At 31.3% G+C, this 22338-nt stretch overlaps 1 protein-coding gene across 1 annotated transcript; it reads left to right on the forward strand.

Moving 5' to 3' along the window:
• The first annotated feature begins 495 nt into the window (after window positions 1-495).
• LOC111048270 lies at window positions 496-22040 on the forward strand. The gene is made up of 5 exons (XM_022334177.2): window positions 496-884; window positions 5737-5893; window positions 14940-15052; window positions 17861-18017; window positions 20075-22040. The coding sequence occupies exons 1-4, from the start codon at window positions 827-829 to the stop codon at window positions 17872-17874; spliced, it is 342 nt and encodes a 113-aa protein (XP_022189869.1). The 5' UTR covers window positions 496-826; the 3' UTR covers window positions 17875-18017; window positions 20075-22040.
• Window positions 22041-22338: the final 298 nt, after the last annotated feature.

Raw genomic sequence — 22338 nt, forward strand, 5'->3', positions numbered from 1 at the left:
TTCAACATAAATATTATGTATCGTTGGGTTTTCTTAATTTTTGGGAGGTCAAATGCCAAGCTCTCTCAAAGTCCCCTCCAGCCATGACATGGCACGCTCATCCGCCAGGTGAGTATCCATGAGTCCCCCTTTATAGGAATACAGTGGAACCAATTTATAGGAACCAATTTTTGGACTCAGGGGGCCTTGAAATGTAGTCTCATAGAAATTTAGAAGTTGGGGTACCTCAATTTTTTGGAAAGCAATATTTTCCTCAGGTACCTATGGTAATGGTGGCAAGGTAAGTAAAAATATTTTGTTATTATTCCAAATTAATATTGTTTTATTCCATGATAATTATGGAATTATTTATAGTTTCATCGGTTGCTGCTATTCCAAGAATTTAAGCCAACTTTCTCGACGTAGAATCAACTTTTTCACGTGATGCGCAGAGACATGCTGCGCTCACAAATAGTTTCTGATTATGTTATGTTGGCACACATGTAATACAACCTTGTGAGCAGGTGAGCTTGGTCGGAGTGGACGAGTGGAAATTGTGGAGTTTTGCTGTTTGGTTTTTGAGAGAGAACCACTTTGTGTTTGTGCAATTTGTTGAATACTTGGAATATTGTTCATTGTGCTTGTATACATAGTCTAAGTACACCGAGTATTTTGTGTCATCAACTGGTTTAGAGTGATTGGTTTCAGGAATATTCCTGATTTCCAAATTTTATTAAATTCCATAACATAAGAGATTTATTGGTAAACGCCCAGTGTTCGTGATCAATATAATAAGATTCATTAAAACATTTTTGCCTAATTTTATTAGGGCTATTATCTTTCCAAAATGAAGATGCTTCTTCCAATTTTCATCGCAATCGTCACCATATTCCATGGTGCTGTTGGTAAGTTGATACATAGGTCTATTATAATTTACTAATAAATTAATAATATAGGTACCTAGGATATACAGTCTTAGCTTTTACCATAAACTTTGAACCCAAAACTTGAAAAGCTTATTAATAGTTTTACTTCTATATTCTAATACTTGGAATGATTTTAAATGCATGAAAATAACTTGCGTTACAGCTAAGCATATTTTAAATTAACAATAGTCTTTTTTCAACTTTATTATTATTAGTTACGGTATTAGGTAGAGCCAGGCTTTGCCGAATTGAGTAACTCATGACTAATAAAGCATTTAGTCTAAACTTTTTCTTGACTTGGCACTAAGACTTGAATTTTTAATTAATGAAAAGTTATTTAAATTTTACAATGAAGCTCCAAGTTGAAAATAACAGCCTACGTTGCAAAGCATTATAATAAATTTGTTTATCTTAGTTATGGTTCTCAAATAGAAAACATCCATGGTATAAGCTTTAGGCGTGGTTAACTATTGCTCTATTGCAACACAAAACGTGAGACAATTGGAATCTAAAGTATTGTTAGTTTGTTTAATTGTTGATTTTGGAAAAAATTTCGGACTTTTTAAAAATTTTCCATTTAAATCGAAAACCTTTAGTTTTCGAAAAAAGAATTCTCTGCAAAATTAAATATAATAGTCTAACATTTCCAATAAAAAATAAATTGAGTAATAAATATAAAAAAAATCTAATAAATTGTGTGCAGTAGGCTACTCTACCATTTTTGGTTCCGGAGCTACGAAATTTCAAAAATAGGAATTTTTTAAGGGTTCTTCAAAACTATGCAAACCTACTTCTACCCTATACAACTTGGATCTTTTCCTAGTATTGGTAAAAAAAACACACATCACGTGAAAGAACAATTAATTCTGAACAGGATTCCTTAGGAATTTTCTAATTTAGTATAGGGGGAGGGGGAATACATCCAGAAATAGACAATCATGTCCTACAGCCAAAATACAAATTTTTCATTACAATATATTTTCAAGGCCTTCCTAACAAAAAAAATACACATATTTCAGCTGAAATCATCCTAAGTGAATATCACTAAAATACAGCCAATTATTGATTCGAGTACATCTTCTCAATTCAGATGCCGTCTGAGATCAAATACTTGTTTTTAAATTTTGAAACTTAGTAGCATAATAATAATGTCTTTGCCATGTATGTTCACAAGTCTGAAAACACGAATTTATTTAGCGTATGGCGCTACGACACAAATCTTTATGTTATCTAACACAAGCACACATATCAACAATGAAGTCATCTTAATCACAAGTTTAAAAAAAGGTGGAACACAAATAAAAAAGATTTTTTCAAGTTATATACATATTATATTTAGTCCATTTTAATATGCCACTGCATCTGGAGAAGCTACCAGGAAGTCATCCAGCCTGCCCTCATAAGCTGTTCTTGTGCACTCTTCTTCAATGTGTCTTATGGTTTGAACAGCCATATTCGTGAAAACACGAATGACACACCATAATTCCACGTAAAACACACCATGAGTCCACCAAGGGGCAATCAGAAAGTAGCCTAAATAACAAAAATAGCTAGGAGGAGCATTCAAACATGACCTTTCATGTTTGAAACAGTACTTCAAGTTCATGCATTTTTGACACAATTATCAATTTTTTCAAAGACAAATTAAACCTGCACACATAGCAGCTAGCTTTTATTTGTCATAAAACGCATGTTCAACTATTTAATTGCAATATCTACGGATTTTTACAGATTCTACACTGATTGATAAATCTTCTCTCTTAACTTATTCTATAATTAAAAGTAAGAAAATTACATATAGGCCGGAATTGCGCTGTTATAAGAGTTGAACAATTTCAAAGATTTCACCTGGAATCAGTATTCTCACCTGGTCAGATTTGTAGAAAATTAATAATTAATCTCTTTAGAATTATTATAAAGTGGCATGTCGAATAAATTTAATCCAATCTGCCTCTTGGATTTCATTTTTAAATAATAGCAGCGGATTTACTTAATCCTAATAATCTTATTTTCTTCTGTATGGTAGGCCTAATGTCTTGTCTCAATCAATAAGAGAATAATAGCCTAAATAGGGATGTTTGCTGATGATGTAAGTCACTTGATTGAGGATCAAATCAAAGGGTGTTACAGAGGGTTGCAACAAATGCAGGAATGGTGAACAAGATAACAGAGATGAGAGAAATTGAGTGAAATTCTGAAATCGTAAGAAGCCTGACCAATCACCACTGCTCAGATTGGATGGCTGTAGCCTGCAGTAGGTATTTCAGTGAGCGAATCTGCAAAATATCTTTGAATTAAGAGTGTGAAAGAGTGTATTAAGAGAGAATATTTTTTTACATTATATAGCCTATATCAATTTAATATTTAATTTCATTTCCTTTATTTTTATTTTATAGTGTTTTCTCTGCAAAATATTTGTTGATTTTTCTACTGTCCTGAAGTTGCTACTGTAATTATCAGTTAAATTTGAACCTAAATTTTCTGCATTATTTGGAAATCTTATGTTTTTCTTTTACTGTTTGTAACTCTCACCAGCGGGCAAAGAATTTCTTTTTGCTGGTGATGCCTAGTTTTTATATTTAATTTTATTTAAAGGGCCCTAGACACCTACGGATTTGGCTCGCGGATTTGGCCGGTCTTGGTTCGGCTCGGGCGAAATCCGTGAGTGTGTAGGCTCTCCCGGCCGGGCGCGTGTAGTTACCAAAAATCTAAATCGCCTAAAAATCGAGATTGCAAAATTTTGATTTCAGATTCGGATTCAGCGCCCTCGAATTAGTAATATGGTTCGCGGGAACTGTAAAATAGGCGAAAATAAAAACTCTGTGAGCACTTTAATATTATTAATGAAGAATTCTATTCCTATGAAGAATTTGATTGAACTTATAGCAAGAAAGTACTAGTACTGTAAAATAATAATACCGTACCAGTGTTTCCCAAAAATTTTTATTAGCTGTAGAATAAACATATTTCAATTTTTTATCAAATAAAAATGAACTTTTTTTATATTATTTTTGTCTACTTGTGTGAAATTTTATTGAGGAATCTGAAATTGAATCACAATTTTTTGTCTCTATTTTTAACAGGTTAATATTGAGTATGACAACCTTTTTCGATCAATGAATTTTCATAGCACATCAATCAATTGTCATAAATACTATCTTACATAAGATGTAAAGATACGTACTTATTGGGAGCTGGTTGAGACTTTACAATATTTTAAGTATAGAGGGTTCAATTCTCTTTCTACTGCTACGCTGTGTGAATTGAGAGTTTGTGTGTGTCTGTGTGAGAAAGAGAGAAAGATTGATTGATTGATTTTATTGATAGTGGCTAGGTCTCGACAGACCCATTGCACAAAAACAGCATTACAAAATATACGGTACATCCAGATAATTAAACAAAATAAACGTTAGTAACATTAACAAAATGGTATTAATGCAATTAAGAAAAAGAAAAATTAGTAGATAAATGGAAAATTGCAGATTAATTGTTATAATTATAAGATAGCAGAAAGCTCCATCCAGGAGGAAGAGATAATAGAGAAAATAAGGGGACATGGAGAAGAGATGAAGAATAAAAGTAAAACATATATAAAAAGAAACTACAAATGGAGCACAATTACTTTTAAGTGGCGTTGAGGCGTTGAAAGATCTGATAATGAAACTGCACTTCAGCGTACCTCAAAAAGCCTACTGAATTCACATCCGTCAGAGAGAGAGAGAGAGAGAGAGAGTTGTAGAGAGAGACAGATAACATAACAATAAGGAGGAAATGGAAGTGAAAATGGTCAGAGTTTAATTCATATTCAACTCTTTTCATATTCATAGTTGATTTTTGATTTTCTGATTTCATATTTGGATTCATCTTTTCAAAGTTTAAAATTTAAAAAAAAGATTTTAAAATGTTCATGTTTAGACCTAAACTTTTAAGTGTTCAAACACTTCTAAAAACCTTTCCCTTGAGCAAAAAATTATTATCTTATTAACCTAGTACGTTTTTACCATGATAATAGAAAGCTATATTAAAAACAGCCACAACTCCCTTGTTTCGGGTATTTTCGAAAATGGGACTTACGCTTTTAAGAATTTGGGGTAGCTGAATTCAAATCTGAAATCAAAATTCCTCTATCTCCATTATTGGACGATTTAGATTTTGGTGGAGGGGATAGCGTTGAAAAGTAGGGCAGGCCGGGCTCGCGTTGCTTACTACTAGTGTGTAGTGATTTTGCTCCGAGTCTTTCAAGGACACGAGCCAAGACAGGCCAAATCCGTAGGTGTGTAGGGCCCTTAAGTATAATTATGTATGAATAATTATGTTTATTTATTTTTATTTTTAATGATATGTCATATTATGAAAAGTTTGTAATATGTCTTGAATATTCTAAATTGGCAATAAATGAATTACTGAAAGCTCATTAGCAAGATTGACATCATTCTGTTACATAATTTGTGTATATTGTAGAGATGGACGTTCTGATTAAGTTCTGATGATGTTCTAATTTTTTCTACCGGAAATGTTTATTCTGGAATCAGCCATGATGGTGAAAAGGAAGTCTGATATGTTCACAAGAAATAATGATTTCACTTTATTACGTTCAATCTGAACTGTATGCTTCTATCTGAATGACGTTTGTAAGAACTCATTGAGTTCCAAATAAAGTGTATTATCGCTTTCGCCACAGTTTTTATGTGTAAACTTCCATTTTGGGGTAGATAGAGAATAAGAAAATTGCAGTTGAATCACACCGGTTTTTTGTGAAGGTAGATCGTGTCAAATAATGAAACGTTTTAGTTGATTTTATCTTATTGTACTATTGAATGATGTTTTGCAGGTATGGACTGCACTCTTGGAAACTCGAAGAATGCGGTGGACAAGTTCATCCACACCTGCCCTAGGCCGATCATTGACGGCAGAGATGAGGAGTTCTGCTGCTACTCCTATGAAGGAGACGTCAAGTGCTGCGATCTTCCCGAATTCGTCGTCGCAAGGTATTCTATGCTAAAATCAATATTATTCTTTCACTTCTTCAAATTGTGTCATTTGTTCTCAATACTAAATAAGAAAGTACCTATTACAGTTTACCCAGTTTTCGCGAATCAGACAAATAATATTACTAATTGTAGTTTTGAAAATAACAACACCACCAAGACCAAAGTTCGGCCTACATTTTGAAATAGTAAATTAATAGAACTTGTATATGATAAATAAAATTTTACTTTTTTGAGTAAAATAATTAGTTCCAAATACTGAATAAGAAGGCATTGAAGTTTTTCCATCGTTTGAAGAATGGAACAAAAGTTGATAACGCAAAGTAATAACGCATTTCAAATTCCATCAAATCTGTGATAAAGTGCTAAGTAAGTCTTGACAGATACTCATCAAACTTATTCTAAAATTGAAGAACATTTACTTTCCAATCATATCTCCATCGTCTTGCTCCTCATAACATGCGGAATGGGGATTCGAGGTCATGAAAGATGAATTGAACTTCAAGCTTTTAGCTAGAGTCCGCATCTCTGGGGAGTGATTTTGTAAATATAACATAGTGTTCGTAGTTGTTGTCCATAAGCTGTGGTCACCGTCCCAAAAGAAGTGTCAAGCGCTTGTCACTTGTCTAATCTGATTGGTAAAATCTATATTGCAATATTGGTCATTATATAAGAGGATTTTTGTCTGTTTATTTGCGTTATTAATGTGAAAAATGATTAATAATATTCTTCATACAATATAAGTACATCATCAAAATGATAGGGAGAGAAAAATAAGGTAACCTTGTGCTATTCCTCTCCGAAATTTAGATAAGGTTACACTTAGTCCGAAATAGGATAATTATTCTTGTAGTTGTGCTCTTCACAAAATTTTCAGTCCTTAATTATTTTCACAAAGTAAATGTTCAAATTTAGATGCTCCAAAACCAAACATAGATGAAATATTTCAAATTTGAAAGAGTGCTTCAAACTGTTATTCCGTTGAAGCAACTTCCTGAACTTCATGTTCACTTTCTACTGAATGGGTTTGATGACCTATACAAATTTCAATTTCTCTCGCTGTTCCTGATCTAAGATTGATTATAAAGGTGAATGTGATTTATCAGGCATTGAATGTATGAAGAAATATGAAGAATAGGACGCATTGATTCTTCTCTCCACCACTCCACCTCCTACTTCCAAATAGTACAGGGAAGGAATTTTTAGTATTTTAATGGATGAAGGATGATTAATCTTTCTTGTATAAAATTCAAAACACGATTATAAACTGCAATTGCAGTCTTATTAGTATTTAGAGTATCTCTTATCAGTATTCTTTTCATTAATGAAAATTAAATACTTGAAATTTTACAATCATCATTTGTATTATCTCTCCCATTTCCTTTCCTCTCTTCTCATCCTCATCAAAGATTCTCCCCAACTGTCACAATGATATGATAGGCCTACTTATTTTATATCATCTATTTATTTTATTTAAATGTAAATAATCATCAATAAACTTGAAATGCTCAACTTGATATTTAACTTTTGAAATATTTTATATCTGCTTGATATGCATTAGTTGACGTATTTTCATAACAGAAATATATCAATAAAGAATTTAATGCTGTTCCATTATTGATGTCAAGTTCTTAAGTGCTAAAATTCAATCAATTTCATTTCTCCTTCAGTTATAATTTAATCTATTTTTTAATTTCGGTTACATTCCAAATTTTTATACTAATACTTTTCCAAAGAAATCAAAGTCTATTTTGTTTTGAATTATTGATTTCCATATATATATATATATATATATATATATATATATATATATATATATATATATATATATGAAAATTTATTGTTGAAACTATTTTAAATAAACTAATAATTGGTTTATTTAATAATAATAAAAAATAATAATTTAAATAATAAACTAATTTATTGTTTAAACTATATCTATCTAGTTTGTCAACTCCCAATCTTATTAAGAAAATCTATTCTAATGAAGATGAATTGTATTTATGTGATATCTTTAAGAAAAAAAATGGTTGAAACCCTTATAATAAAAGATTGTTTGTCGATGTTACAAATTCATTTTTGACGAACGATGATAATATTTTGAATCATTAGTTTCACGAAGGTATTCAATATTAGCATAGAGTAAATAGATATTAGCATAGTAGTCCATTCTTTTCGGCTCGTCAAAAATCATTGTACATTTCAAGATCAGGTAATGATTTTTATAATAAGGGGTTACCGAGATACATAGCTTTGAATATAGAAATTGGCCATTTTTTGTGTATTGGAATATGGGCTCTAGTACACTCAACAATAAATTTTCCACTTTTCGACCGAATTTGCATTATGATGCATGATTCTGGACCGCCTTGACGAGCCGAGAAGAATGAAGTGTAGCACGATGAAATCTGAGCATTGTGTCAGAAGTTATAAGTGTTTGAAATTTTGATCCTTGAGGTGTCCTTAAGCGCGCCTCTCCACTAGGAAATATTGAAATGAAGTGCATCTAACGGGTGATTTACATAGAACATAATCTTATGAACTTATGTCATTGTGCGAAATATGAATGTGAAGACTATGGTAGTTGGTGTTGATGGTTGAAGCTGAAAATTAGGTGTTTTTCACAATACAAGGAGCATTGTTGTCAGGTGTACCTGGAAATCTATATGAGATAGAGCGCTCTTCCTGATCTCAGATTGTAGAGCACAAAAATATGCCCAGAGGGATTTTGAATTATACACCTAAATGGTAACAATCGGAAGATATTGTTGATCAAAAACTAAAATTCATCAAAATTAATGTTTTCTTTCAAATTTCACTCATTTTTGAAAAATCATAACTCAGTACTCATTGGAGATAGAGAGTTCCGAATTATCTCATTGTATTCAGAATTTCATAATCTAGAAAAAAGGTAAGAGCAAATTTTTCTGTCCGATTACGAGATTTGGCAGAAATAGCTGAAAACTGGAAAATGAGCCGAAAATATGAGGTTTTTGGGCCACCCTGTATCTAGCACTAGGAAATTTTGCATGAAGAAATTGGTTCTGGACTTCTCTCATGTACCCAAATAATATATTAGAAAATCAGAACTACAATATAAATTGCAAGCACACCCCCTTTTTTATGTCTATATTGACTGGACTATAGAGTGAAAGATATTTTATTATTTGTCTAGATTATTGTATCTGATATTATGCTAACTATATTACTTAATATTCCAAGCTGATGGAATTATTTAATTATTAAGTTGACTGTCGATATTTATTCATTTTTTTATTCAATGAGAAGAAAACAAAACACTAATCATTTAATCATTAAAATGATTGATTTATTATTACTAATGTGTACAGTTGAGTAACTCAATTTATTCGGTGTTAATCTTACTCATTTTATAGTGTACACATTCAATGAATAATAACATCAACTTAGCTATTTTAATTTGAAAAAAGGCCTTCATGGTTTCATGTGTCTTCATGTACGTATGTATTCTGAAAACGAAAAATATTTAAAAGATTAAATGAGGCATTCATTGATGCATGACTCCCAAGTAATAATTTAGCTTTTGTTTTAAGTTTGTTTAATCCTGAGCATGAAGGACATTTAAGTCTAGGCACACCCAAGTTAGTCAAGACAAGACATTATCAGACACAATACTTCACATAGTTGCTTCTGACGCAACACACACTGATTAGTCATTGCAATTAGACATTTCTTCATAAGCAACTGTGTGAAGTATTTTGTATGATCATGTCTTGTCTTGTCTTGTGTTGACTAACTGGTGTGCGCTTAGCCTTACCTTAGCATTGTTTTATGGGCGGGTATCTATAAAGCTCCCATGGCCGTAAAGGTAGGCCTTTTCAGTTTCATTAATCATAAATACATAACCCACTCTCACCAAATAATTCTATGCTAATATTTATGAAAATGATTTGTATTACAATCAGGCAACTGGAAACTCAATCGTTGATACTTTCTGTAAATTGTTTAGTTTCGCGAACCAAATATTGAATGTATTGCAGGTGAAACAACATTGGAAAGCTATACAAACATACATATTATGCAACAATCATTTGGTTGAAACTAGTTTTTTAAATGATAATTTTGAATGATAGAGGAGAGTAGGTTCATAACTTATCGCAGGCACGTTGGTAGTACTTGTTAAAGTAATAGATCAACCTACGTGGATTAGAAATACAGTTGTATGAACTTTCTTTCACTAAACTTTCTGCTGCATTTATTGGAGGATTTTTGATATTTGATAAATAACAAGAAATTAATCCTTTATTGAGAACTCGTGTACTTTCATCTTTAAAGTTCCACATTTTTTCCATCGTGAATATTATAGAAACCTTTGAATATTCATTATAGTTCCTCTTGCTTATACAGATAATTTAGAAAATTTCTTCATACAAAATTTGGAATTACAAAGCTTTCAATTATGTATATCAGAATTATAAATTAAAGCCTACTAGTAGCCTTCATTATTAAAACCTACTTTGCTATTTTCGAACATATAACGTTTCCGCGAATTTCTAATATCAATATTATTAAGATAGATAATTTATTGAAACCTGAGGAGAGTAGCAATGATGAAATGCAAGTTATTCATTTGTATTCGGTTCTATTTTTTCTAGTAGATAACAAACTTGAAATCCTTCATGTTTTCATTGAGAGTTTGGGTCAATGCTATCTGTTCTGTCGAGGTCACTATTCTATATGGTCTATTATTGTGAACAGATTTTGGCCATTGCTATTGTTACAATGTACTGATGATACAATCCATGAGGAACCTTGACTCCTCTGCATTTCGCCTCCTTCCCACCGCAGTTATGTGAATAATACAGTAGTCTACTTTATGTTCATTCTTTCAATGCTAAATCCTTATCTATATTTCTGGAAATGCAGTCTTAATATTCATTAAAGAACTAGAAAGTCAATAAAATAATGATACTGTTACCTTTCCATCAAATTGAGAGATGACTATTTATAATTCTTTGAACATTTTTCTATTAGTCTCTTTTCTATTATTCTATAATTTATTTTTCATATATTTTTTCATTTTATTATTCTTTTTAATCATTCAGAATTACACAACTTACAGATAATTACCACAGGTTCACGTCCAAACAGCGAGACAGCAATAATACAAAAATTACTCTTTTTCAATAAGCATAATAATTATATAAAAATCAAAGTACCTTTTTTTAATATTTCTCTATTTCATTTTCTTATGTGAGAAATAAAATTAAGTTGAAAATGGGTGCTTCGAGCTTCAATTTCTATTTAAATACGAGTAGCCCTTACCAAGAAGGCGAATAATAATATATTGAAGCTGTAGCAGTCAGTTTTTCAAATTCATCATGCTGCAAAATTGAACAATTGTTATTGCTGTTCCAATGAACAGCACTAAAGATCTGCATCACGAGATTCCTGTCTAGTTTCACTCTAGCTGATGCAAAGAGTTTTGCTTACACCAAATTACAAACGAAATACTACATGCCTCATTTTATACTCCTCATTAATATTATACCTAGATTAGTTCACATACTGCCAAGTATTTATGAATTATCAAACCACCTAAAACACTCTAGATCCGACTATGAGATGATTCACTCTTGCCCTGTCTTCCTGGATTAATTTTGGCAATTAGTCATAGCTCGAATACTCCCTCATCTCTAGTCTCTGGCCTTTGTGTCGCCGGATGGTTAACTGCAATTTGTTTGGCGATGCTTTTTGCTCTTGAGATTCACTCCGATTTGTCAGCATTGGTTGAGTTTGAAGCATTAATGCTAATTTATGAAGAATGCTTGCAATTTGATATAATGCTTGGATTTTTGAGATCTAGAATCAAGGTCTTTGTATAATATACAGACTCACTTTCTCTGTCTGCTCTGAACCTGTTGGTGTGTGTGGAGTGTGGAGGCTGATATTATTCAGTCGGCCATACTGATGTGCTGCTGCTGACTGGTGACGTAATGGCCTTGTGGACTAGCCACTCTGTTTAGTATACTCTTGGAACTCGGACGTTCTCACTTTTTATTTCGCCAGTCTGTTGCTCTGTTTCTCCTCTCTCTTCTCTTCTTCCTTGACCTGTTCGTCTTTATCCTTTTTCATCTCTCTCACTCTTTGTCTCACTCTCTTTTTTGAAAGCGTTGTATTGCAGCATTTGAAAAAATGAATTGCTCGCCGCACCCAGTCCAGTTGGCTATGGCAGAGCCATTCAACGCTCGAAATTCATCTCCAAAAGCACAGTAGATGACTCATTTGTCAACGTTGCCAAACTTCGCGTCACCCATTCCCGCTTCATTGACATTGCAATTGAATAGAATTTTCAAAGTTCTGTCAGTCGAATACCTTATCCGTCTCCTGACAGTTGATTTGATTTGATCGATATTGAATAACCCACGGTATATAGAAGAAGATTTTATCTAAATACCGTGGAATAACCGAAATATTGGATTTATCTAAGAATTAATAAATACACATCTGATTAATTTGAAAATAGTAGTCCAGCTGTCTGGTGAGAACCGCCAGTCTGCTATCGCCAGACACAACAATTTTCTCATCACAGTAGTCGTTTCACATTATTATTGTTATTATTGTAATAATAATAAAGTATAAATTAATAAATAGCCTACTTGAACATTCCTAGGCTCTGTTGCACGTATGTCTATTTAATCGTGATTAACTGCTCATTAAATACGTTATCCGCTTCTCTTATTGTTTTTGTGGAATTCAACCGTCATTTAATCACGGTTAAGTCAATAGACGTATATGTAACCGGGTAATTGATATATATTGATATGATGATAATTTTTACAAGCTCATGCATTCATTTTAACTGTATATTGATGTATCATTGCTCGCGTAATTGTCTAATGTTACGTTATGTGTATAGTAATGCTGTATGAATTTTATTATAAATCTAGATTTCTAAATTTGAAATAACTATAGCTCAATTAAAGGCAAAATCAAGCAATTAGAACAAATGTTTACTGAAATAAAGATCTAATCTTGATTAATTTTCAATTTGTTATATGCATAACATTCAACTATAGCCATAACATCTATAACATTCAACTTTGTAATTCATTTATACGGAGATTCAGATACAATGACTTGGATTCAGAAACAATGAATAATTTATTAGCTGTCTCTTATCATCTCTATGAGAATGTAAAATAAATTGAGATAAGTTGTATGAGTTATATCCTATATAGTCATCAGTAGAAAAAGTATTCAATATTTCCATCATTCACCTTCAATTTGAATTTTTTATGTTTTGACATCAAATGAGAATGACGTTTGCTGTTTCAGATCTTGCAATGTACCAAAGTACGAGATAGCATACTGATCGCATTACCAATTATTTTCACTTGAAAAAATAATTTACAGCAAACGATGAGATCATTGCTTCCTTTAATCTTTTCATTGTTTCTTCAAGATAAACGGCCTTTCAAACCAACATAAAAAAAATGTGTGATAAGCTTGTAACATCCATCAAGTTATTTTTCATTAAAGCTTCTCGGTTTTATTCGATGGTCCAAGAACTTCACCTTTTCATCCCATTTCTATTTTTAGTACTGTTCAACTGTATATCAAATGTACGTTTATAAGCTTCTTTCTAAACAAAATTCTTTAATCTGTGATTCATCATTCCTGAATTATTAAATTGTTATTACTCTAATTTGCATTAGGTAATCACAGTTTGGGAAGGCTATTTCTTGATAAAGGAATTTGTAGATGCAATTTTTGAGTTACTTTTAATATTGTGAAGTTGTAGAACATTATGAATATTCAATGTAGACAAACTAGATTCTCTTTGATATATGCTTATTAAATTGGCGAATCTAGAAATATTTTTTCTATAATATAATTTATTTTTAAATGCCGATAATATTTTAGGAACTTCAACAATTTTGATTAAGGAAGGGAATCATCACATTAAGACAACTGACTCATCACTTGAAGTGTGCATTACTCATTTGTACAGGAAACTGTCACACTTGAGATTACTTCATTTTCATGATAATTTGGTTCTTTCATCATATTTTTTTCATGGAAGGACAATTTTCAAGTATTGTTATTTGTCGGTTAATTCTGTTATTGCTATATTTGGAATTTTCTATCGAATTCTTTTTCAAACTATTTGTGTATGTTTTGTAATTTCTAATGTTAATTTTGAATATTGTTATTATATTATCGTAGCAGGATTTTTTGTGGACGAACAGGATGTTCGTGTTTTGATCAAGTGTTAATCAAGAATGTATCATGTATCTGATATCTGATTAGGATAGCAACTCCTATTTGTATGAGTAATTGCTCAAGAACAAATAATAAAACTATTTGATATTTGATAAGTATTGTTATTTTGTAACTTTTTGACGGAGTGACTTTTTATTCTTACTCAATTTGACCCTAAATCTTCTGCTCTGCGAGAACAATCTGTGAGACTAGAATCTATGCAAATTCAAGGGTTGTACATCTCACAGCCACTCATTACACCAGTAATTACCAATAGATATTACAGAGTATCCATTCCCATTAACATGTTCTATAGAGTTAATAATTGTTCTCAATACAAACCGAGCTTCATTCATGTTGTATCTGTTCGAATTCAAATACTGTACCTCATGGCATCACCAATCATCTTATCAACATGGGCTTCAATGAATCATCAAACATAGAAAACATCCTGCAACGTTCACGGTGATCATCTTACTTGACATGAGACCTTGAGGCGTGTAATTCCATTTATCAATTCTACTTCTTTTGATGGTATCCAGGAAACATTGAATCGACCGAGTAGCATTACTTTTTTAATAATTTCGTAATAATGTTCTTTGAAAGCGTCAAAACATAGAAATCCATTTCATTTTCCTAATAGTGCAAGATGCACGTTGATCTATCATTTCTGTATGTGTATTTGATGGGTGACTGACTATTCATTAATCCATGTGAATAAGTGATTAGTAGCTTATATAATTTTTCGATTTGATGAATTGATTTGGTTTTTGGCTAACGTGCCTTAATTTATAATTTGCAGCACATTCCTGTTGCTTCCTTACATAATTGCGTTCCTGGTGATCTCGTTCATCATCAGTTGCGTGTGCTGCTTGTGTTGTCCGTTCTGTTGCTGCTACAAGAAGAGATCTGGACGTAAGTAAACTCCATTCAACAGCTCACATCTCCTCCCGTAAACCGACTCGCAAGTATTCAATAAAACAATATTGATAAATACTGATTCCAAATATTTTCTTTCAGAATGTTTGTGCTTATAAGGTTATGGTCTTTATGTATTTGAACAAATTTATATCTCCTATAATTATTTTTGAACACCACTAACCATGGCCTCCCACATGATTGATCCTAACGCATATTGAAGTCTTTAACTTAATTCTTTGAGTAAAAATTGATATTCTTTCAAATCTATTAAACTTTCCAGTCTCTTAAAACTATTCTATCCTTGAATCATATCTACTAAATTGCACTAATATACGATTCAATTTTTACTATTAATTTGAGAGTATTTTTCTAAGCTTGGTTGTCTTTGACCTGCTGATATAATTGGAAACCTGTTTGGTATAACGTCCTAAGTAATACCTGCACTACAGTAGTTATCAAATTTATAGTTGGTTTGACGTATTTTCATTTCAGTTATTCATAATCTCTTAGTAGTTGATGACAAGGCATAATTAATTGTTACCCCAATGCTGATTCACTTCCTTTATATTTATTATTGGTAAGGTGTATATGATTGGAATTTAACAGAAGCTATTGCATGTAATTTAGTCTTCACATATTTACAATTTACATTACTTCACAATTTAGTCTGCTGTAAATACAAAACAGTGGTAGATATCTGTTTTAGTAATATGTTGAGCTTATTTTTAATTACAAATTTTTCTTCAATTTTCTATCCGACAATTATTAAGTTTGTTAATTTTTATATCTTTCTTAAGGATGTTTTATCTTTAAATTTCAAAAGAAGATTTTTATGCAACAAATCTAAAAAATATTCTAAAGTTGATATAATTAAAAACTATACTATAAAGTATTACATTGTAAGATGGTCTGAGAATCTTGAAGTTTATAAGTGTGAATCGTTGAAAGTTATACATAAATAACATTTATCCTGACATAAAGTTGTTATCAACAATAGTCCAAAATGGATTTCCTGTCATAGCCCAGTGTGCTATGTTATCGTACACTTCCAACCAAATCTATAAAAAATATTTGTAATGACAGTTTTTCGTAGTTTTGAAATGTTTGCTTTGTGTTGATGTAATGGATGGCTGTTGTGAAGGGGGGGAGCAGGCTAGATGGGAAAAAGTATTTCCAATATATCGATTTTGAGTAGGTGCTCATAACCCAGAAACGTCTGAATGATAACCATTCGCTCATGAATCATTTATTAGATCAATCAACCTTATTTTCTATTCCATTGATTGAGGAAACTGTTTCCTATATATATGCCGTCCTAGTTTCTTTTAATGATAATGATTATTCAGGTATTTGATATATTTGAAACTGAAAGAATTGTAGGCTATTGTGGTAAGATGTCGAATTATTGGAAAAATATTGTTCATAGAAAACATTGTCAGTGAAACTGGGTTTCAGATAATCAATTAAACTTTCTGTCGTGATATCAATATTACAATTCAATAAGAAAATATTACTATATGTTCATATTTATAAAATAGAATTATAGTACCCTTTAAAATTAATAAAATAATGAAACAAGAATACAAATTGTAACGTAACAATTGTTTTATTATTTTATTAATTTTAAAGGGTACTATAATTCTATTTTATAAATACAAGAACGTAGCCCTGAATTCATACATTTCACTATATGTTCATAAGGATGGTCGTTTTTATAAATTGATGATTCATTATCAAGTTTTAAATCAATAATTTCTGGTTGGGGTAAAAATTTTTGGGATTTTTCCGAGTGCTCCCATATCATTGTAAATAAATAAATACTGTTCTTGAGATTTTTTGCTTTATGATAAAAATAATTGGTGGAAAATATCTTGATTGGGGAGCAATTTTGGGATTTTCCCCGTGTGATTCCATATTGTTGTAAATAAATAAACACTGTTCTTGAGATTTTTGCATTTATGACAAAAAATAGTCATCACTATTATGCTTTCATTATCTATAATATTTCACGTTTAATAAATTATTGCCAAGTTGAAATTCTCTATCAAATTCAAAGTTCGTTTTTTTTCTGCGTCAAGTATTTTCCTTCTAGTTTTTAGTGCACTGAAAACTTTTGTCTTATCATTCATGTCAGAGATTATTCGCCATGTACAAATTGCCGATTCTCGATAAAATATAATTATTTTATACATTGATAGATACAATATCATTCTCAACTATATGAATGATTGGAAATGGAACAACAGTCTTCAAGCCTAACACTGTTCCTACTGTTCCTACCTTATTCCTAACACTATTTGATAGAAATTGTCCAAAATTATAGGTTATGTTTATCACTTCATAAGCTTTGTCCAATTTTGAGTCCAAAATATATTTATACTCATTAATTTAAGGTTTGATTCCATATTATGGGGTAGAGTCCTACTAATAGAAGAATGGTGTAGCTCCCACTAATACTATAGGCTACTGTGATGATAAAACGAATGCACTTTTAGTATAGTATACCAGTATACATATTAAATAACATTTCAATATCACTCATCAAATTCATCCTCAAAATTATTTTTTTGTTTCTTCTATTTATGTATAGCTTTGCCTTTAACAATTTTGTTTTGCATGCATAATCAGCTTATCTATTTAGCTCTTTAGCCGCTTGAAAACGTCACCTATGGTTTATGGTTAAGCGTTCACATCTATTGAGTCGCATGGCTTAGGCTGGTTTGGTGTGGTGTCACTCGAGATGATATTTCATTCAGAAGGTATGTACAGTGTGTAACTCTTTTTTCTATGTCTCTATTCTAGGCGTGATAATTTGAAAAGTTTCATCTGAATGGCTTCAGGGGTTCATGAAGATCGAATTGGCGTATTGGGCACAAATACTTCGAGGATAATCATCATACCTTCACATGGCCAATTCGCCCCTGGAGCTCCGCAAGCCGCTTATCAGCCATTATAATAGGTGAGTCAAATCACTCTAATATCATATTCTATAGTGAGGTCCACGTTTTAATTGCAGTATAATATGATTAACATTGGTGATGCTATCCTTGTCTATCATTCGACGAAGCAGATAGCGCTATCTTTTTCTAGCTCCGCCAAAGTTGCCAGATCGTTTTTTAACAATGTATAATCTAATAAATCAACAAAATATTTAATTTCAGTTATTTTTTAAGAATGTAGAATAATAATAAATTTATTTCCTTAAAAAAATACAAACAAGCATATAAACAAAGAATATAACATATAAGATTATAATAAATTAACAAAATATTTAATTTCAGTTATTATGAAAATTTATTATTCAATCACAGAAAAATATATTTTTTGACGAATGAAATATACAGTTATTGATTATTTCAAACGAGAACTGGCAGGTAACCCGTGCTTTGCACTGGGGGAAATTTTTTGTTGTAAAATGCAATCTTCTTATGCCAAGGAACATCGAAAAATATAATTATTATTTATAATTTTGTCAAAATAATCTTCATCAGAGAAGAGTAGAAAATTCTCAACAAAAAAAAATGAGTTTGATCCTGTCTAGAACGTGCACTGCAATCTTGCATTCATGAGTCGCTCGTGCGCGTGCCGTCAAAAACGCCATGGAATCACTTAGAGAAGGCTCTGTTTGGTTGGGCTTTTATCGTTGCTTAAACTTTGAATCTCTAATTGAATAAATTTCTTCTAATAATCTAATTAAAATTTATTGATTAATAAGAATGAAAATAGGCCTATAACCATCCTCGGTAAATTAAGAATCTGTATCCGAAATTTCAAGTTAATCAGTTCAGACGTGATGACGCGTCATACATGTATCTCTTAAGCCGTGCATAATTAAGCCGATTATTTTCTTTATAATATTAAAGATAGATAGAAAGAATATGACCACTCAAGCAAAATATCACAAACTGGAAACTTGACGAATTGAAAACTTGGCCGACTAAAAACTTGATGTGATGAAAACCTGACGTATAATAAACTTGAAAAACTGAAAACTTGACGTACTGAAATCATGAAAAACTGAAAATAGGCCTATAACCATCCTTGGTAAATAATAATTATTGAGAATCGAATAACGTATTTCATTAGGGCTACATGATTTGTTAGTTACAAATGATAATCCCATAGTACCCTTAAAAAAAAACTTTTTTGTATAAATTACTTTTCTATAAATTTATTGTATTTTATATTAAAAAGTTTTTCAAAAAGGGTACTATAGGATTATTTTTCAACGAATTGCGAATCTATATGCACAATTTTAAGGTCATCAGTTCAGTAGTTCAATCGTGATGATTCGTGTATTTCCTATCCCATAAATGTATAAGCCAATTCTTTTCTTCATAATATTATAGATGACATACCGGTATCACCTATCCTCTAGAAGGCAGTGGTAAGGCAGAGAATCGGCAACGGTGTTCCTATCTTTCTCCACTGCCATTATAACGTGGACCTCACTATATCCACAATTTAGTTTCTTAATTTTCTAGTACAGTTTTGTGTATTTGCATTTCAAGTTGAAACTAGAGATTTCGAAAGCATTTACACACAAGAGATTTCATAAAGTAGACTTAGATGTAAACTTGTAATTGAGGCAGGGGAGTTCGTTGAAAATAAAATAAACTGCTATTACTTTTTCTATAAGGGTTGAAAATGATTTTTTAACATGAAAATTGGCATTTTATTGAAATTTATGTGAGTGATGGCAGCTGTAGTCCTTGTATAGCAAGGTTATGAAGCATTCTCAAGCAAATAATGCCTTAACCATAGATACTGTCTTGAGCAAAGCGGATGAGTCATCTCTTTTATGAGCACACAAATGCGCAAACATTATGTTATTGTTGGCTATACTTTCGGTGAACAGACTATAGATGCCTTATGCTCTTTAATTAGAAAAATATGGTATTTAAACATTTAATTACTATGCACAGATTTTTATTAACTTTCTAGTAATGCATACATTTTAAATATTGCTTAATTTAAGATATGGTTAACAGTTACCTATTTTTGTATTGATTTCAGATTTTAAGATCGCTCCCAATTGGACTCATCTATATTTTATAAGTGCATTTTTAATTTTTTTTTAGTTTTCAGTATTTGCATTTTATTTGAAATCAGAGATCTGTTAAGATTTTGTTTTATTATTAGATTTTGTGATTAGTTATATTTATTATTTTTCGATAACAAGTACGTCAGTCAAGTTAAATTTATTGAATCGACTTGGAATTATTATCAAAACATCAATGAGTTCTAGTGAACCTAGACATTTTCTAATCGTAAATCGCATTTACTTGAAATTTATAATAGTTTAGCAGCTGAAACTAGTTAATCTCTTTAGCCATTAGTAGGTATTTTCCTTGCAATTTCAAGTCGTTTCATTCAATAACCACATTCACTTTATTTTTAGTTGAATTAAGTTAAGTTTAAGCACCCAGGCTTCTATTTATGTTTTTATTTACTCTTTACACAGGTTTTTTGTATTGTAATTTTGGATCTTCGTACATATTTTTCATATGATTGATACATATTAGAAAACATGAAGTATAAACAGTGCCTGACAAAAATATGCAAAACTAGTTGATTGCCTTACTGATGTCACATAAACTTCTATTCTGGATCATTCTGTCATAATTATGTCAATAAGGTGCCGTTATCACATTCATAACTCGCGGTTGTGGTACAATCAAATGAAACATTTTCTAAAAAAACGTGTTATTTTGTTGGTTAGTTTTTATTGACATGAAGTAATTTCATATTAATAAAATTAGATTTGATGATGACTTGTGTAGGCAAGTTTAAGATCTATTTGCTGTATACTGATTTTTGTGCGCGCCACTTGATATTTTTGTTGAGTGAGCAATAGTTTGAGTTCTCATTCAGCCATATTTTTAAACGGTTTTCTCCACGTAAGACTGTCGAGTACAAAGAACTGAAGAGCAATAATTTCACAAAAATCTACTGCCATAAATAATTAGAAGAAACAAAAGAAGTTATTTTTCCATTTCACGTTCAATATGCGTTTTGTAGAAGTGTTGCCTTCCTATAACAATAGAAATTAGTCAATTTTAATTGATTGAAATTGCGTTGGCGTTATCTTCTGATTGAGAGCTTGATAACAACCGTATGTGTCCAATAAAGGCTGGGGTTACAAATTCAATATTCTCTTTACTAGTGGTCTAGTGATCTTACATATTAAGTATACGGCTACATTCGAATGTAATATGGTATTGTATTATCAAACAAATAATTTAGCTTTTTTAAATAATCAGGTTGTGAAAAGTTATTAATTGCTCTTTTTTATTTTGAGATCCGACCTATTGGTTAAGATTAACTTTACTTGAAAATATTGTAAGTGAATTAGAACTTGGAGTTTATAAACTTCCATAGTTGTCGGTGTGTAATGATAAAAGTAGTGTCAGTGTAATGTAGTCAGAGTGGGAATTGTAGTTTACTTACGGAAGCAAACTATCTAGTTAGATACTAGCTTGATTTATACTTTCATCATACTTGGCTATGAAAATAAAATTTTATGTGCCAAATTATCTTTGACTCAGTGATATCGAGCTTCTTCTCAAACTGCCATTGTGAATTAGTTGATTTTGCATGTACTTCCTGTGGTGATGCTTCATCTGCATCATGATATCCTCTCAATAAAATTTCCTTTTCAAATGTCAAATTTGAGTCCACTTTGGTATCTTGTTTATGGCTTCCTTCTATCAACAGAGCTGCTAGTTCCATCAGATTTTAATTTTATAGAATTTCTCATAAATTATTCTTAATCAAAATATACTTTCATTATATAATAAAGATGTTGACAAATTGCGGTTTTACTGGCAACTAAAATAGAATTGTTTCTACAGTTGAGTATGCAAATGCATTACAAGTTGACGGTTAAAAATTGTACGTGAATCAGATTTCTATCGCTTATATAGCTGTATTTTGTATTATTGTTGTTGTATTATAATTATACACTTATAAATGATTAAAAGAGTGTTTTGTCTGTAACTCGCACTATAACCTGTAGATTTCTGAATATTTTAAAATTATCTCTGGGTACTTCCCGTACTTCAGTAGCTCACTTGAACGGCAGTTGAAAGCCAGAATTCTAGAGTCAAAAATTGGAAAATTGAGGACTGCAACTTGAGGAAAAAACATAGTGGAGCAGCGGGTTGAGTGTAGCGGGGAAGACACTTGACAGTGTTAATTTAATTATTAATGAAAAATTAAAATTAATGCATGAATTTTAATGTGTAGAAACGTAATGGAGCGGCGGAGGTAGGGTAGAA

This window comes from Nilaparvata lugens, chromosome 2 (assembly GCF_014356525.2).
Source record: "Nilaparvata lugens isolate BPH chromosome 2, ASM1435652v1, whole genome shotgun sequence".
Taxonomy (NCBI): domain Eukaryota; kingdom Metazoa; phylum Arthropoda; class Insecta; order Hemiptera; family Delphacidae; genus Nilaparvata; species Nilaparvata lugens.